Here is an 18,755-nt window from a genome sequence, read left to right on the forward strand (position 1 = left end):
GGAGCAGGGAGAGAAGCACAGATACAGCACCACACTGCATTTAGTCAGGAAGGCCATGCTACTAGCTCAGTGTGCCATTTTCCCTCCCCAAAAATCTCCAGAGATGCAGTGCACCTCCACAACCACAGCAGGGCACTCTGATGCCTTGATGATGATGGTGGTCAGAGGGTAGTCACTCGATGGCCATGCTGGAATGGACCTAAGACTTATTAGTATAGTAGTCTGAACTGATGAGAAAATACAGGTGCTCAACTGGAGTCACATTCTTTTGAGTCAATATTTTTGTTCAGTATAGACGTACTCACACAGTTTCAGGCTTTTACCAGGGTAAGAGAAGTTACTCACAGTTTCAGGCTTTTACCGGGGTAAGAGAAGTTACTCACAGTTTCAGGCCTTTACCGGGGTAAGAAAACAGAGGGCACATGACTACAGCCCTTCACTCTCACTGCACTAAAGTGCTTTTACCAGTTTCTTGAATTTCTCCAGACACATTCTCTTTGGGAAAGCTTTTCTTCCTTCATTTCATATTCGTACCATTCAATTTCTTAACGCAACATGTAACAATTTCAACGATTTTACTGAGTTACATTTCATATGAGGAAATCAGTCAACTGAAATAAATAAATTAGGCCTTAATCTATGGATTTCTTATGACTGGGAATACAGATATGCATTTGTTGGTCACAGATACATTAAAAGATATGGGCCTCACAATGGACCTCAGGATCTCGTCACGATATTTCTGTGCATTCAAATTGACATCAATAAAAATCAATTGTGTTCGTTGTCCGTAGTTTATGCCTGCTCATACCATAACCCAAACGCCACCATGGGGCACTCTGTTCACAGCATCGACATCAGCAAACCATTCGCCCACACGACACCATACACGTTGATATGCCATACATGCGAGGCCGGTTGCACGTACTGCCAAGTTCTGTAAAACGACATTGGAGGCGGCTTATGGTGGATAAATTAACATTCAATTCTCTGCCAACAGCTCTGGTGGGCATTACTGCAGTCAGCATGCCAATTGCATGCTCCCTCAAAACTTGAGACATCTGTGGCATTGTGTTGTGTAACAAAACTGCACATTTTAGAATGTCCTTTTATTCTCACCAGAACAAGGTGCACCTGTGTAATGATCATGCTGTTTAATCAGCTTCTTGATATGCCACACCTGTCAGGTGGACACATTACCTTGGCAAAAGAGAAATGCTCACTAACAGGGATGCAATCAAATGTGTGCACAACAATTGAGAGAAATATTCCATACGATTTTTGTGCGTATGGAAAATATCAGGGATTTTTATTTCAACTCATGAAACATGAGACCAACACTTTACATGTTGTGTTTATATTTGTGTTAAGTGTAATTACCCTGGTAACAGCCTGAAACTGTGAGTAACTTCTCTTGCCCTGGTAAAAGTCTGAAACTTGGTGAGTAACGTCTCCCTGACCACTCCTCTGTTGACCCGGCAGAGCTGTAAAAAGAGCAGCACAGAGAGAGAGACCCCCAATCAAACAATTGTTTGATTTTAGATGCAGCAATAAAAACACATACGCTTACAGTAGCTGAGTGACAATGAGCCAGCGACCATACTGTACCTACCTTCAATGGAGGACAGCTGTTTGGACACTTTAACCCTGTTTCAAAGAACCAGGAACAAATAGTACTCAGCAAACTGATAGCAATGGCACACTCCCACATAGTCCGACTTGGACACTGGTATAGAAAGGTTAACATGTAATGGTACAATAGGTTCACATACCTGTTTGACACCTTGGAAGCTGTATTGACTAATGTTTGAAATCTTATTTTACTTGTGTTCTTTGGTTTAATGTTGAACCACCCAAATTAACAGGAAGCTTTAGTGTAGAACAGGTCACTTGGCAACAGGTGTGCTTAGGCAAACACTAGCCTTACTGTGACCAAGCCCGCTTAGGTGCTGTTTGTTAGGGCCAAAGTAATAGTCAATCTGAGCTCCAGATTGGATCATCTTAAATACGTAAGTGCTGTTCCCTGAGAATAGCAATAAGGAATCTCTGTTGTCAGGTCAGATGCTCATTGTTAGATTCCCAAGTTAAACTAATACATTCAGCCAGATACCTTTCATTCTAAAGCTTGGGGACAAATGACTGCTGGACTCATTACCCAGGGATTCCTGTCTGCTGATTCAGGTTTACTGGACACTGATCATTTTCTTTATTGAGACATAAAGTCTGGGATTACGTTTGTTTGTTTTCTAGTAGAATTCCTTCACTCTGGTAACGGTAAACAAAGGGCCACAGACTTAACTGACTGCCTCTCTCTGGGAAATGCTGTTTCTGCTCAACCATCTGACAGACGTTCATTGCCCATTCTCCCATCCCTATGGTAACCAAGCTGAGGTGTGTTTAAAGGTGGTGCTCTGCCTGGTGCATTGGGTCGGGGCAGGGTGAGGGGTGTATCAGGTACCTCTATGCTGGAGTTAGCCTGGCCCATTAGGGATACTGGCCTGTCTACCCATGTCCCCTAAGACACTCTTTGTGCAAACGTCTGAGAGAGAGAAAAATAACATACCATGAATATGGACTTGTCCAATAGCATTATTCAAAATGCTTGTAAAATATCCTCCACCCTCAGTAATCATAAACAGATTACAAATACTGGTAAATGGTTTTCAAATTGTTCAAATTATAATGTTACACGGACAGAAGAGCAAGTACATACATAGACTCTTTTTTTTTTACCACATGCTTTGACGCTCAAGACACATGGTTAATTCATTATCATCATCAATATCAGACATCGTCTCATTAGACTTATTTTTATTCATTGAAAAGTTGTACAAACCTGAATTACTTTGTTTATAGAATTCAAGACAGAGAAAACATGACAGATAAAATGGAGGGTGTTCAGGAATGGTTATACAGACAAGCTTGGCAGAGCTCACTATTTTAATTGCAACTAAGTTCTTCTGGCCCTTTTTCACTGGGGCCTAGCTAGCTATCTCCAGGATGTGTATGAAATGATTCTTTAATTTGAATCAAGAGCGACCATTTGTAAACAGAGCGGGTACAAACACATTTCCCATTTACTATTGTTAACACCAACATCAAAAACTCATTTATGATCAAGGGCATCTTGTGTAATGAAAGGTTATCTGCCATGAAAGGTACAATTCTTCCTTAGTGCAGTGAAATGAAACTTGATACAATTTAAATAATCATTCTAAATATAAAAAATAAAAACATTTATTAAAATATAGTGTATACTATAAAGGATGTCTTGAAAAAAATATAAATCAATACAAGCTATGAAATAAAATTCTAATAATGAGGAATAAACTGCTACTGTTACCTTGCTGTAACGCTGAGATTAAATCCTGCCAGTTTCATAATTAGAATGTGCACAAACAAGCATAGAAACACATAGCACAACTTCATGCACTTTGTCAAGACTATATAGGAAACTTCAAGAATTATACAATTGTAGACCACATTTCTCTTCCACGACAGTACAAACCAGTTTGAAAAAGACGTCTAGTTAAAAAGGTCTGTGACATTGCACCTAGCACAGAAAAAGATAAACTGTAAACAGACTCAAGCCACAGGCAATACAACATTCACGAAAACAACATCTAAAAACGTAACCAAAATCTAGATTTTGTACAATACTTCGAAATACAACGCGTGGAACTGTATCAATCGACAACTTACCTTTTCTGGCACCAGAATATTTTTACCTAAGAACTGCATGTAGGTCATTTGGACACATTTTTTATGTTTTTGCACAAACAGGACACCAACGATGTGATGCATCAGAGGATCAAACTGAGCTAGCCCCTCTTGCCCCCTCCCTCCCTTCAACCCCTTCCTTCCTTAACCCCTGATTGAATTTGCCCTTATAGAACACTTATGTGCCAATCAGACTGCAAGTCTACATCTGATTAGAGTAGGAGGTGGGTTCGCCCACAGGACTGTATTCTGATGCCTGCTCCCGGTCTCCCTGGCCGCTGTAGCCTCCTGACTGGTCGAAGCTGCCCTGGTTGTAGGGCTGCTGCTGGCTGAAGGTCGCGGCCTGTTTTTCGGGCGGTGCTCCAGCGTACCGAGCAGGTCCTCCCTTATGCCAGCCAGTCTCCTTGAAAACAAACCAGATGTTTCCTGCCCACAGGACGAAGTTTAGGAAGCCAAACACCTGGGGAGAGACAGAGTATATCACAACAAAACAAACATGTGGTGTGTGTGTTGTGGTGTGGTGTGGTAGTGTGTGGTTCACAGTCTGTCGTACCACAGAGGTGTTAAGGCCTGACCAACGGGGTCCTTGCACTAAGCCACACTTGTTGGTCATGACCTTACAGGCAGACATGAGCTCCAGCACCTCATCTGAATCTGTGGCGACCTTGACGTCCGACAAGGCCTGAGCCCAGGCCGAAGAACTGACCAGCCACATGAAGGCGAACACCACGGTCACTATGAAGTCCTGAGAGGGGAGGGGGACATGTTACTGAATAGTGATCAAGTTACTGTTTGCACAATCAGCAGATGTGAAAGGTGCAGGGACTGGGTACATTATACAAAATATATTGCAGCATGGAAGCAGTACAAACACATAGCATACTATCTTAGTCAAAAGGAAATATAATCAGTGGAGGTTGAACACGGAAAAGGTGAGCAGCTCACAATGAGAGGGCCTCGGTTGTTCTCGCGGTACTTGTTCTGAAAGAAGATGTAGACTATGGTGGCCATGAGGGAGTAGAGGAAGGCAAACACAGCAATGGTGACGAAGAACTCAGCTGAGGAAGAGTAGTCCCCAATGAGGAAGAGACTCTCCCTCCTCCTCCCATCACACAGCGGAGCCTCAAAGGACACCTGGTGCAACCTGCCACAGAGTGGAGAAAAGAGGAGTCTAAAACACCTGTAGCCACTCTTTAAACAATGGAGAGATTAAGTCTGTCAAAAAAGACATCAACAGACTGCTGATGATCTTATTTTGTGTCTCGAGTGAATATTAGCAAAGCTACCACAAAGCATTTTAGACATCTTGTCTGGTGCTAATCACTATCACTTTGTTTTGCTGCATAATAGCTTTCAGAGTGCCACACAGATGGATCTTAATTGGCTAGACTAAATCTTGCATATGGTGTTAGAAATGACATCTGAAATTGTCTCAAATATTATCCCGCTAGGCTAGTGTTGAAACGCACATGCGTGCACGCACACACATACACACAGAAACACAGACAGCTAAATAATTTGAATGAGGAGCAACAGAGTTGGAGATGGCTCCAATTCTCTTTGGGTTCATTAAACATTCATGGGGCTGCGCTGGAAATTGAGAAAAAATACCTCTAACCCAAATGTGCTCGTATTTGTCCTCGAGTTGCATTACTATTATGTGTCTTAAATGTTACTAGAAAGTGTCTTACCTAAAAGGATAGGCAAAATCGATGCCAATACTGAGGTTGCTGCTGGCCTTGTCAAGCTGACAGTCAACACTAACCCGCAGCTGTCCACTGTAGCCTCCACATGTTGCAAATGCAAAAATGGCAAAAAGCTGTTGAGAGACAAACAAACAAAAACAACAAAATTATTGAATTGGAACTCAGTTCAGGAGTAATTAGCCGGATTATTTAAAGGCCCAATGCAGCTGGTTAACAATTATGTACATGTACCTTACTGTAATAGTTTTCTATTAAAAGTAAAAAATAAACAATATTAGCTGTTTAGCAAAGAACAATTTCACAATCAAGAATTTAGCTTAGAGTGGTCTGAGTGAGAGGCCTACAGTATGTAACCTGAAAACGATCTGTTTTGGCAGAGGCTTGGAACTGTCTTTATTGGTCCATTAAAGGCGTAGTGCAGTCAAAAATTAGATTTTCCTATGTGTTATATATATTTCCACACTGAGGTTGGAATAATACTGTGAAAATGATGGTAATAATGAGCTGTTTGAAAAGACCACCTGAAATTTCAGCCTGTTTTGGTGGGATGGAGTTTTGGCCTGGATGGTGACATCACTGGGCGGGAAATTAGTTAGACCAATAAGACAGAGATCCAAACCTCTCTGCCAATAACAGCTGATTTTCAGTTTTCCCCTAACTAGTGTTAGCGCAATGACTGGAAGTCTATGAATATCTGCATGCTGCTAACGCTAGTTAGCATTGGCTCGTGAAACTCCACGAGTTCATCTGACTCTGGGGAAGTAGATAATGGGCCTCATTGCCAAAATCCCGAAGTATGCCTTTAACTGAAAATGATTTGATATGGAGATAAAAATGGCTGCATGGAACTTATACCACTGGTGATGTCACCAGGCAAGCCAAAACTCCAACCATGCAAAACCTGCTGGTTAGAAGGTCCTGTGTAAATTGTACTTTCAACCAGCAACTATGAGGAAATAACACTGATCAAATTTGTTCACATTTTTACAATGTTAGTTTCATCAGCTGTTGTGCAATATGATACAGAACACAGGAAAAACAGCATTTTGAATGCAATGGGCTTAATGACTCATCTGTTGAAAGTCTGAGAGGGCATTGTGATCACTAAGAACACAAGGGCCTTGTTGTAGTTTCCTCTCAATTATTTATGCATCCATCAGTTGTTAAGTCAAAGATAAACAAGAACACCAAGCGTGCAGATCTAATCCCTCCCAAGGATTTTGTTGGTCTTCCAGCAGGCAAAGCAGTGCTCAATTTCAATTAGGCCCCCTCCCACACATACAGGTAATTCATATCCAGCACCACTCTCTCTGTGGTGGATTCTCACTGCAGTTAGACAAAGAGGCAGTGACATGGCTACGGCTACTGACAGCAATGTCTGGAGTACCCACCCACCAAAGAGTTTTTCTTTATATATTTTGATTTGTTTAACACTTTTTTGGTTACTAAATGATTCCATGTGTTATTTCATAGTTTTGATGTCTTCACTAATAATCTACAATGTAGAAAATAGTAAAAATAAAGTAAAACCCTGGAATGAGTAGGTGTGTTCAAACTTATGACTGGTACTGTAAGTGCACAGAAACACCACTCAAACCAGACCTAAATGAGTCTGAGGAAATGCTGCCATTAGAGAAAACAATAGCCACAATCACAGACCCAACAGGGAGAGTTTCATTAGGAAAGAATTATAATTTTGTAGCAGTTGAGGAAGACCAGCTAGAGTGGGGCTTGACCCAGCAGCCCTGAAGTAACAGGGCAATCACGCAACCTACGCCATAAAGATCCAGACCTCTTGCCAGTGGCTGTACTATGCTTACGTACAGAGGTGTTATAAAACTGTGATGTCTCAGATTGAATCATTGAGGGAGATATGAGAGTTAGTAGGGAGTGGGGTAAGACAAGCCATTTTTTACAGGGAAATATAGTATTCTTTCTAACAAAGATGTCTCCATATACACTACATTAGAGGTTGACCGATTAATCGGAATGGCCGATTAATTAGGGCCGATTTCAAGTTTTCATAACAATTGGAAATCGGTATTTTTGGACACCGATTTAGCCGATTAAAAAAATATATATTTTTTTACACCTTTATTGAACTAGGCAATTCAGTTAAGAACACATTCTTATTTTCAATGACGGCCTAGGAACGGTGGGTTAACTGCCTTGTTCAGGGACAGAACGACAGATTTTTACCTTGTCAGCTCGGGGATTCAATCTTGCAACCTTACGGTTAATTAGTCCACCGCTCTAACCACCTGCCTCTCATTGCACTCCACGAGGAGCCTGCCTGTTACACGAATGCAGTAAGAAGCCAAGGTAAGTTGCTAGCTAGCATTAAACTTATCTTATAAAAAACATCAATCAATCATAATCACTAGTTAACTACACATGGTTGATGATATTACTAGTTTATCTAGCGTGTCCTGCGTTGCATATAATCGATGCGGTGCGCATTCGCGAAAAAGGACTGTCGTTGCTCCAACGTGTACCTAACCATAAACATCAATGCCTTTCTTAAAATCAATACACAAGTATATATTTTTAAACCTTCATATTTAGTTAATATTGCCTGCTAACATGAATTTCTTTTAACTAGGGAAATTGTGTCACTTCTCTTGCAACAGAGTCAGGGTATATGCAGCAGTTTGGGCCGCCTGGCTCGTTGCGAACTGTGTGAAGACCATTTCTTCCTAACAAAGACAGCCAACTTCGCCAAACGGGGGATGATTTAACAAAAGCGCATTTGAGAAAAAAGCACAATCGTTGCACCACTGTACCTAACCATAAACATTAATGCCTTTCTTAAAATCAATACACAGAAGTATATATTTTTAAACCTGCATATTTAGCTAAAGGAAATCCAGGTTAGCAGGCAATATTAACCATGAAATTGTGTCACTTCTCTTGCGTTCATTGCACGCAGAGTCAGGGTATATGCAACAGTTTGGGCCGCCTGGCTCGTTGCGAACTAATTTGCCAGAATTTTACGTAATTATGACATAACATTGAAGGTTGTGCAATGTAACAGGAATATTTAGACTTATGGATGCCACCCGTTAGATAAAATACGGAATGGGCCCTTATTTCACTGAAAGAATAATAGTTTTGTTTTCGAAATGATAGTTTCTGGATTCGACCATATTAACTTCTTTGGGGTAGGGGGCAGTATTTTCACGTCCGGATGAAAAGCGTGCCCAGAGTAAACTGCCTGCTACTCATGCCCAGATACTAGGATATGCAGATTATTAATAGATTTGAGTAGAAAACTCTGAAGTTTCTAAAACTGTTTGAATGCTGTCTGTGAGTATAACAAAACTCATATGGCGGGTAAAAACCCGAGAAAAAATCCAACCAGGAAGTGGGAAATCTGAGGTTTGCAGTTTTTCAACTCTTTGCTTATCCAAGATACTGTGGAAATGGGGTCATATTGCACTTCCTAAGGCTTCCACTAGATGTCAACAGTCTTTAGAACCTTGTTTGAGGCTTCTACTGTGAAATGGGGGCAAATGAGAGGGGATTGAGTAAGGTCTCTCCCAGAGTGCCATGAGCTGACCATGCTCGCCAAACGGGGGAGTTAGCTTGCGTTCCATTTAATTTCTGAAGACAAAGGAATTCTCCGGTTGGAAAAATATTGAAGATTTATGTTAAAAACATCCTAAAGATTGATTCTATACATCGTTTGACATGTTTCTACGGACTGTAACGGTACTTTTTGACTTTTCATCTGGACCTAGTGATCGCGCCTCATGAATTTGGATCACTGGGCTAAACGTGCGAACAAAAAGGAGCTATTTCAACATAAATGATGGACTTCATCGAACAAAACAAAGATTTATTGTGGAACTGGGATTCCTGGGAGTGCATTCTGATGAAAATCAACAAAGGTAAGTGAATATTTATAATGCTATTTCTGGCTTCTGTTGACTCCACAACATGGCATATATCTGTATGGCTTGATTTTGTGTCTGAGCGCTGTACTCAGATTATTGCATGGTGTGCTTTTTCCGTAAAGTTTTTTTGAAATCTGACACAGCGGTTGCATTAAGGAGAAGTGGATCTAAAATTCCATGCATAAGTTGTATCTTTTAGCAATGTTTATTATGAGTATTTCTGTAAATTGATGTGGCTCTCTGCAAAATCACCGGATGTTTTGGAACTACTGAACATAACGCGCCAATGTAAACTGAGATTTTTGGATATAAATATGAACGAAACATCGAACGAAACATACATGTATTGTGTAACATGAAGTCCTATGAGTGTCATCTGATGAAGATCATCAAAGGTTAGTGATTCATTTTATCTCTATTTCTGCTTTTTGTGACTCCTCTCTTTGGCTGGAAAATGGCTGTGTTTTTTGTGACTAGGTACTGACCTAACATAAATCACATGGTATGTTTTTGTCGTAAAGCCTTTTTGAAATCGGACACTGTGGTGGGATTAACAACAAGTTTATCTTTAAAATGGTGTATAATACATGTATGTTTGAGGAATTTTAATTATGAGATTTCTGTTGTTTGAATTTGGCGCCCTACACTTTCACTGGATGTTGGTCAGGTGGGATGTTAGCGTCCCACGTACCTTAGAGAGGTTAATGACCAAAGGCTCGTATTTCTGTGTGTTATGTTATAATTAAGTCTATGATTTGATATTTGATAGAGCAGTCTGACTGAGCGATGGTAGGCAGCAGCAGGCTCGTAAGCATTCATTCAAACAGCACTTTAGTGCATTTGCCAGCAGCTCTTCGCAATGCTTCAAGCATTGAGCTGTTTATGACTTCAAGCCTATCAACTCCCGAGATTAGGCTGGTGTAACCGATGTGAAATGGCTAGCTAGTTAGCGGGGTGCGCGCTAATAGCGTTTCAATCGGTGACGTCACTCGCTCTGAGACTTGGATTAGTTGTTCCCCTGCTCTACAAGGGCCGCGGCTTTTGTGGAGCGATGGGTAACGATGCTTCGAGGGTGGCTGTTGTCGATGTGTTCCTAGTTCGAGCCCAGGTAGGGGCGAGGAGAGGGACGGAAGCTATACTGTTACACTGGCAATACTAAAGTGCCTATAAGAACATCCAATAGTCAAAGGTATATGAAATACAAATGGTATAGAGAGAAATAGTCCTATAATAACTACAACCTAAAACTTCTTACCTGGGAATATTGAAGACTCATGTTAAAAGGAACCACCAGCTTTCATATGCTCTCATGTTCTGAGCAAGGAACTTAAACGTTAGCTTTTTTACATGGCACATATTGCACTTTTACTTTCTTCTCCAACACTTTGTTTTTGCATTATTTAAACCAAATTGAACATGTTTCATTATTTATTTGAGGCTAAATTGATTTTATTGATGTATTATATTAAGTTAAAATAAGTGTTCATTCAGTATTGTTGTAATTGTCATTATCACAAAAATAATATATATATATGTATTATTATTTTATTTATCTATTTTTTTATTTTTTTAAATCGGCCGATTAATCGGTATCGGCTTTTTTTGGCCCTCCAATAATCGGTATCGGTATCGGCGTTGAAAAATCATAAATCGGTCGACCTCTACACTACATGGCCAAAATTATGTGGAGACCTGCTCGATGAACGTCTCATTCCAAAATCATGGGTATTAATATGGAGTTGGTTCCCCCTTTGCTGCTCTAACAGCCTCCACTCTTTTGGGAAGGCTTTCCACTAGATTTTGGAACATTGCTGCGGCGACTTGCTTCCATTCAGCCACAAGTGCATTGGTGAGGTTGGGCACTGATGTTAGACGATTCGGCCTGGCTCGCAGTCTGTGTTCCAATTCATCCCAAAGGTGTTTGATGGAATTGAGGTCAGGGCTCTGTGCAGGCCAGTCAAGTTCATCCCCACCGATCTCGACAAACCATTTCTATATGGACCTCGCTTTGTGCATGGGGGCATTGTCAAGCTGAAACAGGAAAGGGCCTTCCCGAAATTGTTGCAACAAAGTTGGAAGCACAAAATGATCTAGAATATAATTGTATGCTGCGATTCCCTTCACTGGAACTATGAGGCCTAGTCCGAACCATGAAAAACAGCCCTAGACCATTATTCCACCTCCACCAAACTTTACAGTTGGCACTATGCATTGGGGCAGATAGCGTTCTCCTGGCATCCTCCAAACTCACATTCGTCCGTCCGACTGCCAGATGGTGGAGCGTGATTCATCACTCCAGAGAACGCGTTTCCACTGCTCCAGAGTCCAATGATGGTGAGCTTTACACCACTCCAGCCGACGCTTGGCATTGCGCATGGAGATCTTAGGCTTTTATGCGGCTGCTCGGCCATGAAAACCCACTTCATGAAGCTCCCGACAAACAGTTATTGTGCTGACATTGCTTCCAGAGGCAGTTTGGAACTCAGTAGTGAGTGTTGCAACCGAGGACAGAGGATTTTTACTCGCTACAGCACTTCAGCACTCGGCGGTCCTGTTCTGTGAGCTTGTCTGTCCTACTACTTCGTGGCTGAGCTGTTGTTGCTCCTGAACCTTTCCACTTCACAATAACAGCACTTACAGTTGACCGGGGCAGCTCTAGCAGGGCAGAAATTTGACGACCTAAATTGTTGGAAAGGTGGCATCCTATGACAGTGTCACGTTAAAAGTCCCTGAGCTCTCAGTAGGGGCCATTCTACTGCCAATGTTTGTCTATGGAGATTGCATGGCTGTGTGATCGATTTTATACACCTGTCAGTAACGGGTATGGCTCAAATAGCCAAATCCACTCATTTGAAGAGGTGTCCACATACTTTTGGTCATATAGTGTATTTCAGGATGTTGGAAATAAATCAGAACTAATGTAAACAATACAGTTTTGAAAACATAGCTTGTCCAATAAAAGAGGTCTCTTGGCACAACTTACCCCAGGTATGGGGCAAATTAAGCCGCAGGACAGGGTAAGTTACACTGCCTACACATTTCTGTAATGAATGAAATTGTAGGGACCGACACCGGAGATGAGAAGCAGGTACGGGGAGTCAAACATTTAATCAGGAACAGACATGAAACAAAACAGGAGCAGCGTCAGTACATGGGTATACAAGGACAATCAATGCAGAAGCAGGGAACAGAGCAGGGAACCAGACAGATATAGGGAAGGTAATGACAGAGGTGTTTGAGACCAGGTGAGTCCAATAATTGCTGATGCGCGTAACGGGGGGAAGGCAGGTCTGCGTAATGATGATGGCTGGAGTGCGCAATGCTGGGGAGCCTGGCGCTCGAGCGGGCGCAGACATGACAGAAATATTACCAGTAGCTTTTAAAAACCATGTCTATCTTTATTTCCCAAACACAATTCAACACAATCACAATAGTTTTTGTCTTAATCATATTAAGCATATTTTAACACAGGCTTAACACCTAGCAAACACTTTGTACTTTTGTTTTTACACTTGTAACATAGGCCAGGGCCTGTTGTTACCTCATATCCTAGCGATAATGCCTAGCATTACACCTTGGAAGAAAACACTTCAATTTTCTCAACTTGCCATTGGCGCAACATACCCCATACCATTGGCTCAGTTTACCCCAGGGCAAACATTTTGACGATATTAGCCCACACAGCTAAAATGATGCACTTTCATGCTAGGTTTAGGACCTCATATTGAAGCTTATAGAAACTCCAACTGCTAAATAGAACACTCTTATCTACTTTGGTTTATACACAAGCATCATGAAACCTCTAACACAATACATTAATTTGACTTGGTGAAAATACTTTTTTGAGACCTAACTTGCTTACCACTTTTTCCATGTGGTTTTCTTCCTTCACAGACTCAATTAAATGATGACCTCTTCCTAAATATTTGGTCAAATTATTCATTTTGTGTATGGTTTCCTAGAAACAACTTACCCCACTCTCCCCTACTGGAGTACCTTAATAATCATCATCATCATCATAATAATAAAACCTAAGGGAGTTGTTGGTAGAATGAGAAACAATAACATTTAATGTGATTTAGCACACATCCTGTCCTTATAGTAGTAATGCAATAGCTTTTTGTGCTCCCGAACCCTAAGGCCCAGGGGACTGCAGCAGAGGAGGCTTGTGGGATGAGCTATAGGAGGACGGGCTCTTTATAATGGCTGGAATGGAATTAACGGAATGGAGTCAAACGTGGTTTCCATATGTTTGATTTATTTGATACTTTTCCAATGATACTCTAGCCATTCCAATGAGTCCGTCCTCCTATAGCTCCTCGGGGAACGTAGGCCATGGACTTTCTTTGTTTTTTTAAAGCAGATTCAGCCACCCTTTTATATCTGAAATCCAGTGGCTGCTGGATTTCATGGAATGAGGCTATGTTTCTGTTGTCGCAAATGTTGGGGTTTCCTTTCAGCTGGAGCAGCAGCCACTGGATTTCAGATATAAAAGGGTGGCTGAATCGGCTTTAAAAAGAACAAAGAAAGTTTCAGGAAACAAAAAATGGTCCTTCATCTGAGGCCAGGACTAATGGGGTGTTACCAACTCTATCTGGGACAATAGGGAGAAATCACAGGCTGTGACAAATGCAGGTCTGACGTTTAATATCGCATAGGTTATCATTGCCATTGTAAAAATACAAACCCTCTGTGGCAATGGTAGAAGAGAATCCTACAGCTATAGGGGAAAAACTGTGGTTCCATGTATTGATTGGTATCGGGTATATTTCATGACGTAATGACAACTAAATTAAAGACAAAAGCCCCCCTCCAACATCACAAGACCATCTCTTTCCTAGAACCAACAGGGGAAACTGAAAAAGAGGGCGTCCACGGAACACATGTTGATGGTAACTTGAATCAGGCATCAACAAATCAGACATAGGATGGAAGAAATCAGAGAGAACTGCCCAGAACAGAGTGTGATGGACAGCAGTGGTACATGGCCTACGTTCCCCGAGGAGCGATGGGCCTATAACTTGTTGGATTATTACTTTGTTTTTGCCTCTGTGGTTTGAAGAAAGTATATGGTACTATTTCAGATATGCACTTCCCAAAAAAACTTGGATTTCATGTATTCATTTGTATCTGGTATATTTCATGATGTAATGACAACAAAATTAAAGACAGAAAGCATGCAAAAGATCAAACATCCCTTTGAAGGAACATCTCCCTTTCTGTAGTTCTCCAGTGAGATGTTTTTTAATACCTATGAAAAGGTATATAGAAGTTAAACCTCATGAGACAGATTAGTGTTAAAAAACTGGACTTGGCAGCTTGGAGGAAGTTATATCACTCCTAGTAGTCTACACCACTGCACACAGAAGCTCTGCTCCAAACTCAGCCTTGAACATCATCTATCATCTCACTATCTGTCTCAAACCAGGTACAGTATATGTATCCAGATCCAATGATAAATTATGTAACACATTTCCTCTGCCATCACATTACAATCTACCTCCCATTAAAGTACTGAAGAGAATGACCCTTAGCTGCTTTGTGGGCCTGCAGGTCTGGAATTGGAGGTGAGGGCCGAGGGCTGTGGGCAAAGGTCATGGAGATAGCCTGGGGAAAGAAAGTGTGTCAAGCTCTCCTCCTACAAAGATATTGATCTTAAAGAAAGTTTTTCACAATGTATAATGAACAAGGAGGTTTTCTTGGTTTAGAGTAACAGATGAGTACAATATTTTGTCGACAGAAGGAGAACTAGCTACATCCCAAAATCCCCTTTTACTTCACCCGGGCTGCCTCTTCTAATTGAAATTGAAAAACGTATCTTCGAGGAGGTCAGGAGGAGAACGTGTCACGGATCAGACATACTCTCCATAAGCCCCCCTCCAACATCACAAGACCATCTCTTACCTGGAATCCACAAGGGATGAACGGTTGATTCGGGCATCAACAAAACAGACATAGGATGGAAGAAATCAGAGAGAACTGCCCAGAACAGAGTGTGATGGACAGCAGTGGTCCATGGCCTATGTTCCCTGAGGAGCGATGGGCCTATAACTTGTTGGATTATTACTTTGTTTTTGCCTCCGTGGTTTGAAGAAAGTATGTTGTACTACTTCAGATATGCACTCCAAAGATGCATCTCAATAGTTCTTTCTTTGTATCCTCTCCTTCATACACACTGATATGAAAACATATGACTAACTACTGCTCCCTGAAGGAGGGAAAAGAGGTACAGTGCCTTCAGTAAGTATTCAGACCCCTTGACTTTTTCCACATTTTGTTACGTTACAGCCTTAAAATGTACTAAATAAATCAAAATAATCAGCAATCTACACACAATTCCCCATAATGTATTGTCCTGAATCTTCGTCATAGGAATCACTCGGATTGCCTGCTTCTGGAGACGGGACGATATTTCCTGCATCAAAATGGGCGCTCAGGCCTTGAGAACAGTCGATGTGATGACGCTGCAGAAGCATGGGGGATGCACAACAAATTGCAGCCTGTACCAATGTTCGCTCTAATTCTTTTTGGCACTGAGCAAATTTCAGGTCTGCTGAGCCAAACTTAAACGTTGTGAAAATTCTGGGAACACTGTGGCTGTAACCACCTTAAGTTCCAGTTTTAACAGTGGCCAAGTAGGCTACTATGGCTATTTGATCATAATGTAGGCCTACCAGAGTGGCCAGTAGTGTAAAGTACTGAATGAAAAATACTTTAAAGTAGTACCTAAGTAGTTTTTTGGGGTTACTTTACTTTACTATTTATATTTTTGACAACTTTTACTTCACTACATAACTAAAGAAAATTATTTACTTTTTACACCTTACATTTTCCCTGACACCCAAAAGTACTCGTGACATTTTGAATGCTTAGCAGGACAGGAAAATGGTCCAATTCACCCACTTATCAAGAGAACATCCCTGGTCATCCCTACTGCCTCTGATCTGGCAGACTCACTAAACACAAATGCTTTGTAAATTATGTCTGTGTTGGAGTGGGCCCCTGGCTATCCGTAAGTAAATAAAAAACAAGAAAATGGTGCTGTCTGGTTTGCTTACTAAAAAATAAAAACGTCCCTTTTTCAGGACCCTGTCGTTCAAAGATAATTCAAAAAAATTCAAATAACTTCACAGATCTTCATTGTCAAGGGATTAAACACTGTTTCCCATGCTTGTTCAGTGGACCATAAACAATTAATGAACATGCACCTGTGGAACGGTCGTTAAGACACCAACAGCTTACAGACGGTAGGCAATTAAGGTCACAGTTATGAAAACTTAGGACACTAAAGAGGCCTTTCTACTGACTCTGAAAAACACCAAAAGAAAGATGCCCAGGGTCCCTGCTCATCTGCGTGAATGTGCCTTAGGCATGCTGCAAGGAGGCATGAGAACTGCAGATGTGGCCAGGGCAATAAATTGGAATGTCCGTACTGTGAGACGCCTAAGACAGTGCTACAGGGAGACAGGACGGACAGCTGATCGTCCTCGCAGTGGCAGACCACGTGTAACAACACCTGCACAGGATCGGTAGATCCGAACATCACACCTGCGAGACAGGTACAGGATGGCAACAACAACTGCCTGAGTTACACCAGAAACGCACAATCCCTCCATCAGTGCTCAGACTGTCCGCAATAGGCTGAGAGAGGCTGGACTGAGGGCTTGTAGGCCTGTTGTAAGGCAGGTCCTCACCAGACATCACCTGCAACAATGTCGCCTATGGGCACAAACCCACCGTTGCTGGACCAGACAGGACTAACAAAAGGTACTCTTCACTGACGAGTCGCGGTTTTGTCTCACCATGTGTGATGGTCAGATTCGCGTTTATCGTCCAAGGAAAGAGCGTTACACCGAGGCCTGTACTCTGGATCGGGATCGATTTGGAGGGTCCGTCATGGTCTGGGGCGGTGTGTCACAGCATCATCGGACTGAGCTTGTTGTCATTGCAGGCAATCTCAACGCAGTGCGTTACAGGGAAGACATCTTCCTCCCTCATGTGGTACCTTTCCTGCAGGCTCATCCTGACATGACCCTCCAGCATGACAATGCCACCAGGCATACTGCTCATTCTGTGCGTGTTTTCCTGCAAGAGAGGAATGTCAGTGTTCTGCCATGGCCAGCGAAAAGCCCAGATCTCAATCCCATTGAGCACGTTTGGTAAGGGCTAGGGCGAGGGTGAGGGCTAGGGCCATTCCCCCCAGAAATGTCCGGGAACTTGCAGGTGCTTTGGTGGAAGAGTGGGGTAACATCTCACAGTAAGAACTGGCAAATCTGGTGCAGTCCATGAGGAGGAGATGCAAAGCAGTACTTAATGCAGCTGGTGGCCACACCAGATACTGACTGTTACTTTTGATTTTGACCCCCCTTTTGTTCAGGGACACATTATTCCATTTCTGTTAGTCACATGTCTGTGGAACTTGTCCAGTTTATGTCTCAGTTGTTGAATCTTGTTATGTTCATACAAATATTTACACATGTTAAGTTTGCTGGAAATAAACGCAGATGACAGTGAGAGGATGTTTCTTTTTTTGCTGAGTTTAAGGAATTTGAAATGTATTATACTTTTACTTTTGATACTTAAGTATATTTTAGCAATTACATTTACTTTTAATACTTAAGTACATTGAAAATCAAATACTTTTAGACTTTTACTCAAGTAGTATTTTACTGGGTGATTTTCACTTTCACTCGAGTCATTTTCTTTTGAGGTATATTTACTTTTATTCAAGTATAATAATTGGGTACTTTTTCCACCACTGAGAGTAGCCTACCATCAACAACAATTGAAAAAAATGCATCCCATAACATTTTTACATGGAAATAGCTGTTCTATCACCCAGTCTACAGTAGAAGTAAATGTTTGGTGTTCAATGTGGGCCTACATTCCCGGAGACTTTAGAAAAAAAACATGCAGGGCTTGACTTTAATCTGTTTATCCACTTGTCATCCAGACAAGGAGGTGACTGAAAAGGTTGTGTTGTTTGATGCAAGAAACCATTTTACAAAATAAAATGAATTATTATTCCCATACTGTTATTACAAAGATTCAGACAGATTATGCTACCCTCTGCCTTTTAGCTACTTAGCTTTGTTATGAATACTCAGGAAGAAAAAGGTGTAGATTCACATGCAGAGCGCGGCAGGCGTTTATTTCGCCTTCGCAGAAGGCAGGAATCGTGGTCACAGGCAGGCAACGGTCATACACAGGTAGGCAAACAGGCAGGTGAATCAAAACTAGGACTGAAGGCTATAACTAGTTCTCACAAACGAGCTAGGAAAAGGCTTAGTAGAGTCAAAATGAACAATACCTCACAAAGGCACAAACAGAATGAACTGAACTAAATAAGGAGCTGATGAGACCAGGTGAGTAACTAACACAGGTGAAATCAATGAACAAAAATGAAAGACAGGGCTACGTTTAACAACACAAA

General features: G+C 41.6%; 1 protein-coding gene across 1 annotated transcript in view; it reads right to left on the reverse strand.

The window, feature by feature from the left end:
* Nucleotides 1–2,794: 2,794 nt before the first annotated feature.
* Nucleotides 2,795–18,755, reverse strand: part of synpra (synaptoporin a) — a 50,698-nt gene continuing 34,737 nt past the window's right edge. The window contains exons 3-6 of the mRNA XM_071372617.1: nt 5,412–5,539; nt 4,666–4,864; nt 4,274–4,465; nt 2,795–4,180 (exon numbers count right to left, since the gene is read on the reverse strand). Coding sequence (XP_071228718.1) covers nt 3,923–4,180; nt 4,274–4,465; nt 4,666–4,864; nt 5,412–5,539 — 777 coding nt within the window. The 3' untranslated portion in view covers nt 2,795–3,922. The remainder of the gene's footprint in view (nt 4,181–4,273; nt 4,466–4,665; nt 4,865–5,411; nt 5,540–18,755) is intronic.

Source organism: Salvelinus alpinus, chromosome 2 (genome assembly GCF_045679555.1).
Source record: "Salvelinus alpinus chromosome 2, SLU_Salpinus.1, whole genome shotgun sequence".
Taxonomy (NCBI): Eukaryota; Metazoa; Chordata; class Actinopteri; order Salmoniformes; family Salmonidae; genus Salvelinus; species Salvelinus alpinus.